General features: G+C 46.0%; 1 protein-coding gene across 4 annotated transcripts in view; it reads right to left on the minus strand.

The window, feature by feature from the left end:
• Positions 1-2,687: 2,687 nt before the first annotated feature.
• Positions 2,688-15,298, minus strand: part of CDC6 (cell division cycle 6) — a 46,609-nt gene continuing 33,998 nt past the window's right edge. For all 4 annotated transcript variants that reach the window (XM_029573714.1, XM_029573715.1, XM_029573716.1 and 1 more), the window contains 2 exons: positions 15,142-15,282; positions 2,688-3,858 (listed from right to left, as the gene is read on the minus strand). In XM_029573714.1, coding sequence (XP_029429574.1) covers positions 3,769-3,858; positions 15,142-15,282 — 231 coding nt within the window. In that variant the 3' untranslated portion in view covers positions 2,688-3,768. The remainder of the gene's footprint in view (positions 3,859-15,141; positions 15,283-15,298) is intronic.

A 15,298-nucleotide genomic window follows, 5' to 3' on the forward strand; every position in this document is an offset into this window, starting at 1 on the left:
CAGTTGATATAAGTAATTTAATGAGGAACTACTTTCAAAAATTTCCTATATCATATTTAGGACAAAATGTTAAGATTTTTCCTGATTTATCATTAGCTACTCGTATTAAAAGACGTCAATTTCTTGAATTAAGACAGAGTCTTGACATTAGGTTTTTCCTTTACGTTAAAATATCCTTGCCGTTGTCCTAAAAAGAGGTACGGAATCCTTTGTTTTTACTCAGGTGAAACATTTAAGCCAGTTTGTTGAGTCCCGAATACCTGCAACCTCCTCCCCGGTTGACCCTTGATGTACAGGGATTAGAAATAGTATAATTGTTGTCGTTGCTGATTGCTTAATAATATTATTGCCTAACAAATAATTCCTCTCTAGTATTTGCCAATGGGTTTCAGTTTTATTATTTTGTTCCTTTTTAATAATAATGCAGGAAAATGTATCTTTTCATTCCAACAGTATTAAAGATTATTATCCATGATGTAAAATTTAATTTCAAGAAATATAGATATATCTGTTTGGAATTATTGATGTAATACAATATTGTATTATAAATTCTGTATGATTTATGTAAATGCGAAAATAAAAAAAAAAAATCTTGAGGTGCACCTTGAGCTTGCTATCTTGGAGATGCTTCAGAGCTGCCACGCCAGCTACAGGGATGGTGGTTCTCTTTGTGACCGCCGACACGTAAGCATCCACCTTCAGCACCCTCAAAAGTTCCAGTTTCCTCAGGCAAGGGATAAAGCTTGTCCTTAGCTCTAACCTTAAGACCTGTCTCAGGAGTATTCCACTCCCTGACCATCAGTTGCTTAACCATCTTATGGAAAGGAAAAGTTCTGGCAGGGCCCCATAAGCCCGCCATACCAGGATATACTGTGTTCTGATCCGGCTCCTCCTGCGGAACTGCTATTCCCAATTCCGCCAGAACATGCGGGATCATAGGGCTCAGCTCTTCTCTCTGAAATAGGTAAACGAGCTGGGCCCTATGATCCCACATGTTTTGCACCACCTCCATCTGCTGGAGACAGAGAAATACTGGCACAGCGGATTAAGAGGCGGTGGCCTGCAAACATTCCCCGACTCCATCTGCTGGAACGGAGGCAAAACATAGGAGAGTCTGGACTGATGTGGGTTATGTACAGGGAATACATTTTATCTGGTCTTCTAAGATGGTATTTTTAAACAATGTCCACCTCATGCAATCTTGCAACTCCTAATTTCCTCATTCTGTCAGTCTTCCCTTTTTAAAGTTATAAGCTACTGTAGTAATTTTACTTAATATCCTCCCTCCAACAATTATGTGAAATTATCATCACTACTGCCAAACAGCACAAGGAGCCATCAAGGAACCCTGGGATGAGACCCCTAAGGCCTGCAGCACCAGGGAAAAATTGTTGTCCTGGGCCAACAGTGATCAATGAGGGGAGTCAGCCCAAAATTACTTTTGCCCAGGGAGGAAGAGAATCTATCAATCAGGCAGAGTCAAAGCCCAACCCCTGGGAGCCTTCTGCTGCACCACTCCAGCATATGTCCATCTGCAGGAAACAGAATATTGGCATGTGCCCACTGTGCACCACTCTCAAGACCAGCGATGATGTCCATTGGGAAGCTGTGGTCCTCTGAGGAATAACCCATGTCTGGACTGGTCTAGCAGGATAAGAAAGTGAAATTTGGTTGCCTTATCACTATTTCAAAGCAGTTCCACGATAATAAGCCCTTGCAATGGGTCCTGCCTCCTGCTGAGTTAGAATAGCTGCTCCTTGTCTATTCTAGGAGCAGCTGCTCCATGAAGCATTCATTTATGGCTCCAGAAAACCTAAAGCTCTGTAGCATACCTGAGACACTAACCCAATCAAATTCTGAAGTCTCCATTACTGTGTTGCCAATTTTATTTTCCTAATTTCTGCTAGCATGTCAATCTGTTTCTTCATCTTGGCCAGGTGGCAGATAGGTAAGAGTATAGCAGTGGGTGTATACTATCACACATGGAATTTGTTTTATTTGATAGGGAGAGTGATGTTGGTAGAAGAATGACATCTGTGTAGCCATTCTGTAACTGGCAAAGATCTGAGAACAGCTCTGTCACCAACTCTGAAAATGTAAGTTAACTCATCTCCCTATGCTGCACACTTTTCTCAGCCATAATTGGGGTAATAACTGTCAGCGGGTAGGAGATAATATATCGGAACTTCAGGAAGCAGTTTTAGAGTTCTCAGCCAATAGGCTTTCCATTTCACAGGTGGCACATGTATAAAATGTAGATCATCCAAGCCCAGGGGCTAATTACAAACCCCAGAATGATAAATCTGCTAAAGGGCAATGAGAGTCCTATGGATACCTTATTCAATTTGTTTAGTACAATCCAAGTTCATTCTAACACACCTACAATCATAAGAGTCAGCAGCCAGTATACAGACAAAGCAAGTCCCAGCCACACAGAACATGGCCCTTAACTGAATTACCAAGACACCAACTGAGGAAACAAAAACTAGCAAAACACTTTCAGGAAATATCTAGAAAATGGGTCAGTACTGGCACATTAGCACAAGGAATGTGAAACTGTATGCATCACATGGAAGACTGTTCCTTTTTCAGTGTAAGCACAAATGGTTAGCTTCATGTACAGGAGCAGGCCCTGCAGAAAATCATTCCAAGATCACAGCAGGATATCAGGCATGAAAAAAACAGAGTGGCTGAAAATAGTTTTATTCCACATAACTCAAGACAGCTGCTCTTGAAACTCCAAGTAAACTAAAAGTAACAGAAGCTGATTCACAATTCATGAAATCAATTTATATACTCTATGATTCTATAATACAATTAAAAGAACTGCAGGGATACTATTAAGAGAAACTTCAGCTTTGGAGGGATACACTTCCTCACATGAGTCTATCTATTCTAATAATTTCTTCTTCACACTTTGAGAATGTGAGTTTTATATTGACATCACAGAAAAGCATGTAACACGCCCTGAAGCCCAGTGCTTTCTGGTGCAATTGTCTTTAATGAAACTGTAGGTCAGAAGGCTGCTGCTAATGGAACCCAAAGCAGGGGCTGAAAGTCTGCAACACTCCCAGTGAGAACATTGTGGAAAGCAGGCTGGCAGATGTGCGAGGAAGAAAAGAAAACAAGTCTGAGCATTGCTATGTGCAACATCATAAGAGTCGCATTCAGTCTGGGAGCACTAGAGGAATTCTGCTTGCCTAGAAGCCAAACAGCTGAGTTAGCAGGACTACTGGGCGGATAAGCATCGCACACAGCGGTTTCCAAGTCCATGACAGCGTGCCACACAGAAACTGACACGCTAGTGCCAACCCCAAAAAGTTCTGCTTGCAGTTACCTACAACATTGTAGAGAGGGTGGATTCCTGAATAACTGCACAGCCTAAAAATGTAATGAATCGCTCCTGCCTCAACCCTGGAAAAACAGGGGAAGCTTTGAGAGAATAGTTATTGCCCTAAACAATCACATTTAACAAAATATTACTCACGCATACATTCTTTGTAAGTTGCTTTTCGTTAAAAAATAAAATAAAAAATTAGGTTTTTATTATTGATGTTACTCTTATCTTAAAAACAAAAAAACTAAAATGTTCATATTTCAATAAAATGAAGTTTCACTCCCAACTGTTAAAATCAGTTTGGTTCTTCAGCTTCTAACAGGAAAGATAGTCCTGGGTGCCTTGATCGAAGGCTTTCATAGAATCCAAAAATAAAAAAAGTTAATTACATATAAAATACTTTGAAAATCATCCCTTTTAGATACAAAGAATTAAGGCAGACCCCCGGCTAAGATGTTTCCAATCAAAACTTTGTCCTTCAGCGAGTGTTCCACATCCTTCTCTTCTATGTTCAGAGAAATCTGAAAAATAAACGATTCAGATGCCTTACTTCCCAGTATTGGAAACTGGACAGCAGAAAAAAACAAAACAAAGTGTCTAGAACAGCCTCTCCAGGGCATTCTCAAACATCACAGCTTTATACCAAACAGAATCGCTCTTCACATGACGTCCACAGCTTCCACGTCAAGCAGTGTAACCATAATAAAAGGCTGAGCTGAACCCCTTTACAACGCTTCTCAAGTATGCCTGGCAAGCAGTATGGCCCCATTTTTATAATAGAAACCTGAACCCCAGGAGAACAGCCATGGTGAGAAACTGCCACTAAATTATCCTGCACATTTGTGCAAGGTAGGTGACATCGGACCCAGTTTGCAACTTTTTGCTAAACTACAAGCAGCTCTTTGGTTTAAGGAAGCTGGGCTATTTTTGTACTGTCACCATGAATAAAGGAAAATTGGTTCTTACCTGCTAATTTCGGTTCCTGTAATATCACAGATCAGTCAGACAAGTGGGCTTATGCCTCCCTACCAGCAGATGGAGGCAGAGAACAAATGCTTGAGGCACTGCAACAAAACCGAGAGTGCCACCTGCAGTCCCTCAGTATCGACCGGCACCCAAGCCAAGATACAAAAACAAAAAACATTCTCCTATAATAGGGTGAACTAGACCCCAGGGTTAGATTCCCCAGAAGCAGAAACTGACAAACTCTTGTCATGTGAAGCATTGGGAAGCTAAAGAGAAAGAAAAAAAAACGTTATTTTCCGCTAGTGATTGCGGATGGAAAGTGTATACTTTGGAGTTCAGAAATTATGCGATGCACGCTCTCTTGTGAGTAGATTTTGGGGAGGTTTTTTAAAATAAAGATTGGAGTAGGTATTGACAAAGATTTGAAGTAAACAGACGTATGAATTTAAATGGCTCCTGTGTGGAAATGTGGTGATCCTTTACATGATGACAATTAATCCTGATTGGTGAAACAAGGGTCCCTTGTCGGAAATATTTAGAAGAGTGGAAGGATTGTATCATTTTTTCCCTTGGAGGAATATGCAGAGAAAAAAAAAAGTGAACATTGTATGTTAATACAGTTAATAATGGAGCTGTGATTCTATCAATTTATGTATGTTAAATTGTATTTTTGGAAAATGATTATGTAATATTTTTTGTGAGTGGTTGTGTATGGGTGATTGGATGAGTGGTATAAAATGTATTGTGTTATTTTAGAATTTTGAAACAATAAAATTTAAAATATATACACAGGAATGTAATACCTGTTTGACCCTTATATGTGTGTGTGTTGTTCCTTCAGAAGTGGCAATAGAAAGTGGTATTGCTCCGACATTGGGTTCCTGTGGGATAATAAGTGTCTCTGTAGCGGACGCAAGTGAGCTCAGGCCCATGACCTGCAGATAATCTCAGACCCTCGAACTGGGAGATGTAACAGACGAGACACCTGCTGCTACAATTTAGATAACCTGTCCGCAGTCAGGTACACCCAGCCGCTCCAGGAATCGAACCAGGCCCTTGGGTACTCCAGGGATTGAGATGAGGCCAGATGACTTTGCCAGATTGATCACTCGACCTAGTGAGCTCAACACCTGGATCACACGGTCCACCGCATGAACGCACTCCTCTTCCGTCTTACGCCAGATGAGCCAATTGTCGAGGTATGGGTGTACCAACACCCCTCCCTTCCTCAAGGCTGCCGCTACTACAACCATCACCTTCGTGAAGGTACGAGGCGCTGTGGCTAGCCCGAAAGGAAGCGGTTGAAACTGGAAATGCTGCCCCAGCACCTTGAACCTCAGGAACTTCTGATGGGCCTTCCATATAGTAAAATGCAAGTAAGCCTCGGTAAGATCCAACGTCGCCAGGAACTCTCCTTTGCAGACTGCCGCAATCACTGTTCGCAGAGAGTTTCCATCCGGAAACGCAGAAACTTCAAGCTCAGGTTTACCTTTTGTAGATCTAAGATGAGACGGAAGGTGCCCTCCTTCTTTGCAACCACAAAATAGAGTATCTTCCCTGTCCCTGCTTGCTTGGAGGCACGGGAAGAATAGCCTCCAAATTTGTCTTTGCAGAGTCCCTTCCACGGCCTTCCGTTTGCTTCGGGAAACACAGTGCGACTCCAGAAAGGCTTCCCTGAGCGGCCAAGAAAATTGTAAAGCATAGCCGTCTCTTATCACCTCAAGCAGCCACTGATCAGAGGTAATCTTCACCCACTCCTCGTAAACAAAATGGGACAGCCTGCCCCTGACCGCTACCCGTGAGGAGTGGGCAGGCCTGATCTCATTGGGCTGGCTTACTTCTCCGTCCCCTGGAGGATCTGCCAGTGGGTCAAAAGGACTGCTGACGAGTGGATGGCTGCTGAGACTCCGAGGAGGCAGCTCCTCTTCCGGAGCAAAATCTCATCTCACAAAAACGAGGACAAACAGAGGTGGTCTTTTTAACGTTCTTCCTGTTCTCTGGCAATCTATTGTCTTTGGTTTCTCCCAAGGATTTCATAAGCTGATCAAGATCCTCCCCAAAGAGAAGGTTCCCCTTAAAAGGGAGATTACATGTCTGCTGCCCAGTTGCACAGCCACAGAAGATGCCGTGCCGCCACCGCCAAGACCATATTCCGAGCCGCTATGTGCACCAAATCATACAAAGTGTCTGCCACATAAGCCACCCCTGCCTCCAGATGGGCCGCCTGGATAGGGGATAGCATTCCCGAAGACGCCCGATACGGAGGCTTCTGAATCTAACATAAGCATGCGCGCTGCATCATGCTAGCTCAGACTGCCGCGCAGAGATTCAAAGCAGACACCTTGAACATCTGTTTGAGCTGGATTTCCAGTTTGCAGTTCTGAACATCTTTCAGTGCGTCAGCCCCTGCCACAGGAATTATGGTCTTCTTGGTAACTGCCAAGACTGCTGCATCCATTTTAGGAATCTTAAGACAGTCCAAATGTTCTTCCAACAAGGGGTAGAGTTTTGTCATCGTTGTCCCCACCTTCAATCCCGCCTCAGACCATCTAGGACCAGATTAACTCCCTTGCTATCTGACTTTTCCAGAGCCAAAACCTGGGGAATGAGAGGTCTCAACTCCTTCTTAAACAAATGGACCACCCGAGGGTTGTCTCCATCATTCCCAACACCTTCAAGAAGGATCTGATCGTCCTTACTTGTGTCCAGGCCAGGGGTACGTTAGTCTGGATCATCCGGATCTACCTCAGGAGAGGAAGCCCCATCCCCTTGCGGATCCTCCAAATTGGCCATGTCCTCACTGTCCACATCCGAACGCCCATCATGAGATCCCCAATGTTTGTGAATACAAGTCGGAGTCCTCTCCAAGGTCTCTTAGAGGAACCCAAGTCCCTCTCCTTGGGCCTATGCTTAGCCACCTTCTTAGCCAGACTCCGCACTGGCTGGAGCACTCAGGACACAATCCGCCTCGGAGGGACTGGCACCCCCACTTTGGGCCCTGCCATGGCCCCTGCTGAATGCAGAGCCTTCCTAGACTTCTGAGATTTAGAGGAGGATCCCTCTTCTCCCAATGCGCAAGTCGTGCAAAGGGAGAGGGAGTTTAAGCAGACTGATTACACACCACAGGCTTTAACAAGCCTGTTCCTGTGGCTTGTCAGCCATTGTTTCAGCCCCGGAGAGCATCGCAGCGAGGAAGGCCGTCCCACGTGGTCTTCGGGTCGGCCAGAAACGATGCCACGCTAGAGATACCAGCGCATGGGAAGAACTGCAGCAGCTGAGAGACATGCACACACCAAAAACAGCCCCGCTATCAGAGATTGGCCTCAGCACGCGGAAAAGCTTACTTGTCCCCACCTGGAAACAATACCCGCTCTCCCTGTGAAGAACTCAATGCTCCCCCCGTCTCGGCCCCGGACCTCTGAGGGCAGACCGCTCCCAGTACTGCCGCGCAGGCAGACTGTCCAGCTGAGCCTCTCTGCTCAAGAGGAAACACAAAACCTTTTTTTTAATAAAACTTAACAAAACAATAAAAGAATTAAGAAGCCCCGAAGGGGATGTTTCCCTGAGTGAGTCAGCAGCGGATAGGAGGGGACCTCGGGGCACAGAGGAGGGAGCCAGTCCCTGGCTATCAGGGGCCCTGGAATTCATGGGCTAGCACCATTAGGGGTATTAAACCCCCCCCCCCCCCCGGTTCGCCTGGCTCAACCGGAGGGATGACCCAAAAAAACAGAACCTGTCACATCGGGGAGCAACTTCCAGTCTCCAAACACCAAATCAGTCAGGACTGCAGGGATGCACCTCTACCATCTGCTGGAGACAGACAGCACTCTCGGTTATGTAGCAGTGCCTCAAAGCTTTGTTCTCTGCTACCATCTACTGGTTGGGATGCAGAAACCCGCTGATCTGGACTGATCTGGGTATGTACAGGAACTTAAAAATACAGCATCAGGCTAATCCATTCCAAGTTTATTATAGGTTTGCTGTTCCAGTTTGCCCATAGTGGTATCTATCAACTTAAATTAGTAATAAAACAAAAATATCACAAAACAATTTCATACACATGGAAGAGATTTAAAAAAAAAAAAAAAAAGCTAATCCAATTAAAAAAAGGTGCATTGTGTGTGGCTAGCAAAGGAGGGTGGAATCAGAGAGGGAAACGTAGTATGAGGACAGATAAAGACCAGAAGAACCATCCAGCCAACCCATCCTCACTTCCTTCTCAGTTTTATTTCCCTTCCCCTCCCTCATGGAGCTTGTGTGCTTATCCCAGGCTCTCTTGAATTCGTCTCCGCCCCCTCCATTAGTGGCTGTTCCATGCATTCACCAGCCTTTCCTCAGATTACTGTCAGGCCCCTCTAACCCTCATTCTAGAGCCGCCTTCTCATTGAAAGGGGCTTACCTCCTGTGCATTTACTCCTTGAAGGTATTTGAAAACCTTCAAGTCTGTTCCCATATGCTTTATGTACAGACCGCCAACTATTTTAGTAGCTGTCATTGGTCAACTATAGGAAAATTGGTTCTTACCTGCTAATTTTTGTTTCTGGAATACCATAGATCAGTCCAGAAGAGTGGGTTTTGCATCCCTACCAGGAGATGGAGGCAGAGAATAAAAACTTTTCAGACACCGCTATCCAACAGAGCGCCACCTGCAGTCTCTCAGTATTGATCTGTACCCAAGCCAATATGAATGTCATCAAAATCTAACTTAACTCCCTCTCTAGGACGGAGCCCTCACATCAAACAGAAATTGTATAATTGTACTTTTATCGCAAAACTTCTAGAAAAAGCAGGTGCTATACCAATTGGAAAATCACCTAGAAGACCATGATATTCCATACCCAAATCAATTCAGATTCAGAAAAGATAGCTAACAGAAACTCTACTCTTATCTTTAATAGATCCTGTACTACAGGGGATTGGCAATGACAAACCTTATGTCCTGGTTCTAATAGACTTAAAAGCAGCCTCCGACACTGTGGACCATACCCTGCTATGTCATCAGATGAGAAAAACTGGAGTAGAAGGAAGCACCATCAAATGGTTCTCTTCTTTCCTAGCAGACAGGACATTCCATGTCAAACTGGGCAACCACACCTCTGACACATTCCCAAGCGAGACAGGTAACCCTCAGAGTTCAGCGCCACTTTTCAACATTTACATGCTTCCTGTGTGTACACTACTAGCAAAACTATGCGCAGACGACAGTTCTACATTCCTTTCGCCAAAACAATTGAAAATACAGCATCATCACTCTCAACATACATGAAGCCAATACAACAAGAACTGACACAGCTTAAACACTAAACACAAATAAAACTGAAATTGTATGGTAAAGAGAAAACCTTCCAGTTAAACCGCTGCCCCTAGACATGGGTAACTTTCAGATCACACCCTCGGGACAAGTACGAGACCCAGGAATATAGATCGATGAGATCACCACAATGAAAAAGCACATTAATTAATTAACACTGGATTCTCCAAAGCTGAGAATATTACATCGGTTGAAACCATTGCTAACATTCAGGACTTCCGCACTGTTTTACAAACACTAAAGTTCAGAGATCAGTCTGGCTGAACAAATTAACACCAAGAAACTGCTTTCAAAAGTAAAATCCTTCAGAGTCTCCTGTCTCAAAGACAAGTGCACACAGAACCCCGAGGACTACAAAGGGCACGTTCTGCGGACTGGAGGACGCAAATGCTTCACATTCTTAAAAAAACAAAACAAAAAAAAATCACATCTGGATGTGAAGCCAAAGGCATCCCCTGAACCTTACCTTGGAAACAGCCTAAAGCTGCCTCCTGCACTCTCAGCAAGTTATAAGCCAGACCTTTTACTAGACCCTTTTGTACAAAGGTCCAAATACGAGACACTGCCCACATATGTAGGGTCAAGATCTTCCTGCAGGCACCATGTTTCAAACACTCACCACACTTTAAATTAAGCCAGTGGTGGATGGTGCCCTGGCTTGAAGCAACTTAATAATCGCTTCAGAGTAACCTTTCCAACACAAACATCTCTTTTCAAAAGCCAGGCCGCAAAATAAAAGAAATCTGCCCAATCCGAGAAGACTGGCCCTTAACGAAGTCACCCCTGCAAATGTCCTAGCCTTAGGGGTCCATTCATTGTGAAATTTCCAAGATCTGCAAACCACGACTGGCTCAGCCACTCCGGCATCACCACAATCACTTTTCCCGGGGGCCTCTCTATATGTCACAACACTCTGCCTATAAGAGGCCATGGGGGAAAAACATAACAGGATCCCAGTCAGCCATGGAAGGACTAGAGCACTGAATTCTTTTGTATCTGATGACTTGCCAGCAATTGAAGAAACGGTTTGCCTTGGCCCTGCGCTGTGAAGCTATCAGGTTTAGCTGGCGACACTACCTGGTCCGAATGAGATCCAGGGTCTCTGTAGACAGCGCCCATTCTCCCAGATCTATCTTTTAACAGCCTAGATAGTCCCACTACACATTGTCCACTCTAGCTACATGAGATGCCACCAGTCCCACAAAGTCCTGTTCCACCCAGAAAAAAAAAAGAGCTTCTGAGCCACCATGTGACCCTTTGTCCCATCTTGGCTATTGATATAAGCCACCATTGTCACATTGTCCAAGAAAACTCGCACTGCCCGATCTTGTACTGATGAAAGAAAAAAGGGTACTGTGAACTGCCCTCATTCCTAACGAATTAATAGGACCATAATGCCTCCATTATCGACCACTGACCTTAAGCCATCTGTCCTTGACAAATGGCTCCCCAACCCTGGAGGCTGGCATTGGTGGTTACCACCACCCAGAACGGAATTTCCAATTCTACTCCTCTCTCCAAACGGGGATGAGAAAGCCACCACAAGAGACTGGAGCCCTGAAGCTGAAAATTCTCTGACAGTGGACTCCACCGGGATAAAAGCGCTCTTTGAAGGGGCTGCATATGAGCAAAGACCCATGGACCTAATTCCAGTGTAGATGCCTTAGAACCCAAGACCTGCAAATAATCCCAGACCCTGGGTACCAAATCCGTAGCCACAGACAGACCTGAGCCTGCAACTTCGTCACCCTATCTGAAGTTGAGGACTATCTTGCCCATGCGGGTGTCGAACCGTCCCCCCATGTACTCAAGTGATTGAGATGGAACTAGATTGCTCTTTGCTAAGTTCACCCCCCCGCCCAGAGATTGCAACATCCAGATGACCCACTGAACTGACTCACAACACTCCAACTCAGACTTTACTGAAATGAGTCAGCCAATAAGGGTGAACTAGCACTCCTTCCTTTCGCAGTGCTGCGGCTACCACCACCACTTTGGTGAAAGTCTGTGATGCTGTTGCCAGTCTGAATGGAAGAGCCCGAAATGGACAACGCTCTCCCAGCACCATAAACCGCAGGGACTTTTGATGTTCTGGTCAGATGGGAATGTGCAGAGAGGTTTCTGCTACATCCAGCGATGCCAGGACCTCCCCCTTGTGAACTGCAGCTATCACTGCTCGCAAGATCTCCATTCAAAAAGGGGGCACTGAAGGGCCACATTGACCTTCTTCAGATCCAGAATAGGCTGAAAGATACCTTCCTTTTTCAGAACCACAAAGTAAACAGAGTACCTTCCCTGGCCTCGTTCCTCCGGGGTAACCGGCACTATTGCCTCCAGGCTTTTTAGCCACTGCAATGTATCCCTCACTACCTCTCTTTTGACAAAGGATGTACAAGGTGATATGTTGGCTTCTCAGACTGGCCGAACAAATTTTAAGTCTTATCACCTCTAGGATCCATTAATCTGTAAAGATCTCTGACCACTCCTTGTAAGAGAAGGCCAATCGCCTTCCTGACAGCTTCCAGGGAAGAATGGATCAGCCTCGTTTCATCGTGTGGCCTTACTTCCTCCGGTTCCTTGACCATAAACTCTCTCGGGCAGATCTACTTGTCCTCTGAAAGTACTGTTGCTTTCCCGATTCTTGTCTTTGCAAAGAATTCCCGTTGGACCTTGGTCTGGATGGTATCAGCCTGGAAAATGCTTCCTGCTCCCGATAGGCTAGTCCTTGGGCCACTCATAGCCCCGAGGACTTGCCCAAGAGCTTTACTAGCTGCTCCAAATCTTCCCCAAACAGTAGTTTGCCTTTGAAAGGGAGATTACGCAGCTAAGATTTGGATCATGCATCCACTGACCAACTGTGCAGTCAGAGGAGACGCCGGGATGAAATGGCCGGACACCATGTTTCATGTTGACATATGCAGGAGAGCATACAAGGCATCAATGTAGGCCACCTCCGCTCCCAAGCGCTCTTGTCCGCTTCGCAATGGTTAGTGAACCCACCTAAGACATCCGGACCTGTTGAACCAAGCACAAGCGGGCGTGTGCCATGAAGCTACTGCAACCAACAGCCTGGAAGCTCAAAGTGGAGACCTCATCCATTTTCTGGAGAACTTCTTCCAACCGGCTCGTGCCATGAACCTACTATATACCGCATCCGGTTTTCTCGTCCCTACTTGAACAGCAATGTTTCCTGTACTCTGTAGACACTGCCATGTTGGGGATTGCAGCTGCAAGCGCTGCCGGCACGCAACTTCCCACACAGCAGAGACACTGTCCCAAGGTAGTTCCCAGCTACTCCCCGGCCTCCCCTGCCAAGCAGGCTCATCTCCCAGCGTCCAGGCTGATTTTCTTTTCCTTGCAACCAAACACTGCCTTAACAATAGTCGGCAAAGCCAAGAGCCAAGGGAGAAGTGAGTGAGCTGCATGGTAAGAAGGAGGGAGCCAGACCACTGGCAATCAGTCTCCCCACAGTCACGAGGCTGAGATCAATTAGAGTTACCAACTCCCTGCTCACTCTATTCTCCCTGCACGACGGCCCTTCAAGGAGCCTCACACACCAGGGACCCAGATTCCCCAAATGAATTATTCCCCCCAACAAGAAACTAGCAGAGATTTCCAGAGGACCTTTCTGCACCTCCAAAAAGGCCTTGTGCTTAAGGAAAAACTCAAGCAAAGAAAGCTTCTCTTCCTTCAGTTCCCATCCTATGGGGATGGCCAGAAGAACCCCTTCTCTCTCCGAGAATCCTCCCAACATGAGGCCACAGCGGGGTGTCCGTAGCATTTTCCCCTGCAGAACTCTGCAACATGGGAGCACCTTCCAGATTGGCTGCCATTCCTGAGTGTCAGAGTCAAAAGCAGCCTGCAGCTGCTACCACTTCCCCCAAGCGGCATCCGCAGAAGACCAGGACTCTCCCCCGAAGATCCCTCCTCACTGCCCTTGCACAGGCACCGAGAGCAGACAATCGCCCAGCAGTCACCGGACACCACAGGCCCCGTAGCACTTCCCATGTCACCCCACTGCAGCCAGCATGGGAGCCTGAAGCAACAAAATGCGCCTGAATCATTCTCTCACCCTTTGTGCAGTTAAAATTCCTTCAGTGGTGCCCACACCACGGGAAACTTACTGCACAAGCTCCTTTGTTGTCCAGCAGCACCAAGCTGCTTCCAGCGTTGCCTCTGACATTTTCTCTCTCCCCCCCCTCCCCCAAGAGTTCATTAAAGTGACCACACCCCCAATGCAGTGACAAATTAGAAAATACTTCCCTTTAGCTGATCTTGCTCTGGAGAGAATTGGAGCTTTCATAGGGGGGGAGGAAGAGGCAGGGTATGAAGGAGCCAGTGCCACTGGGCAGAAGGAAAAGGAGGACCACAGGCCCCCCTGCTCTACCAGGGGCATTGTCCTCCACAGAACCTAGCACCCCTGGGAGCAATTCTCCCCTCTCATCTTGTTTTTTGGGTTTTTTTAAACTCCAGACTGCAGATTTACACCTCTACCATCTGCTGGAAACAGAAATACTGAGGGACTGCAAGTGGCAGTAGCTGAAAAGTTTCTATTCTCTGCCTCCATCTGCTGATAGGTATGCAAAACTCACTCGTTTGGACTGATCTGGGTATGAACAGGAACTGGTTTATATCATTTTGAGGAGGTGATCTCCAGATTTGTACACTGTATTCTACCAAATGAAGTCTCAAAGATTTATACAAAGGCATTATCACCTCCTTTTTCCTGCAGGTTATTCCTCGCCCTATGCACCCAAGCATGCTTCTGTCTTTTGCACTCTTATCAATCTGTTTCGCCATCTTATATGATAAACCCTTACAGTAGATCCTTCTCGTTCTAGCCACATCAGAATTTCATTCCTATATTGCACTATTCCATTGGGATTCTTCACTTTTTAGCATTCAGTCGTAGCCACCCACCTCAGGCAAAGTACAGTGCCTCAGGTGGCAAGTACTGTGCACTGTCGTGTGGAAGGTCCCTAGGTCATTTCTGCTGCCCCCTGGGTTGGCTGGGGCTGGGAATACTACAGATGCAGTGTTTACAGGTCCCAGAAGGAGAGAGGAAGCCCTGTCACAAGATGGCCTGATTCAGGGCCCAATACCATACAGTTCCAGAAAGAGCCCAGGACTGTCACTGCCATTACCAGACTCCGTACTGGGGTGGGGAATCCCCAGACAGTTGCAAATGAAGGCTTATGGCTCCAGATCCCAGGCCTAATTCTAACTGAGCTGGAAGTACAGAGAAGCAGGAACACATTGTGGGGGCAAAAAAAAATGTCAGCTGCCAAAAATCCTAGCTTTGTTAGATCACTACTCCTGGTTTCCACCCCTTCCTGGGTGTCTGCACTGTTGCAGATTATGGTATAATTTACCAAAAAAAGCCCTCTTTCCCTTGATAACCCCTTCCACAGAATCTGCTACAATCAGAATGGATTGATCCTTGCGACACACAGTCAATAACCGCCCTTTCTCTGGGGGTGAACATCAAATAGCTCGCTGCTGGCAGAATAAACGAAAAACACCGTACCTTGATGAGTCTGGATTCTTTGGCCTTTTTCAAAGCCAAAATGCCCCTGGCCTCCAGGAGATTAGAGAGGGATAAGCATTCGGACTGGTCGACTGCCGCCATCTGCTGCTTTCGGCAGACCTTGCTGTACATCTCATGCAGCTGTGACAAAAGAGAA

The sequence above is a fragment of the Rhinatrema bivittatum genome, chromosome 12 (assembly GCF_901001135.1).
Source record: "Rhinatrema bivittatum chromosome 12, aRhiBiv1.1, whole genome shotgun sequence".
Classification (NCBI taxonomy): Eukaryota; Metazoa; Chordata; class Amphibia; order Gymnophiona; family Rhinatrematidae; genus Rhinatrema; species Rhinatrema bivittatum.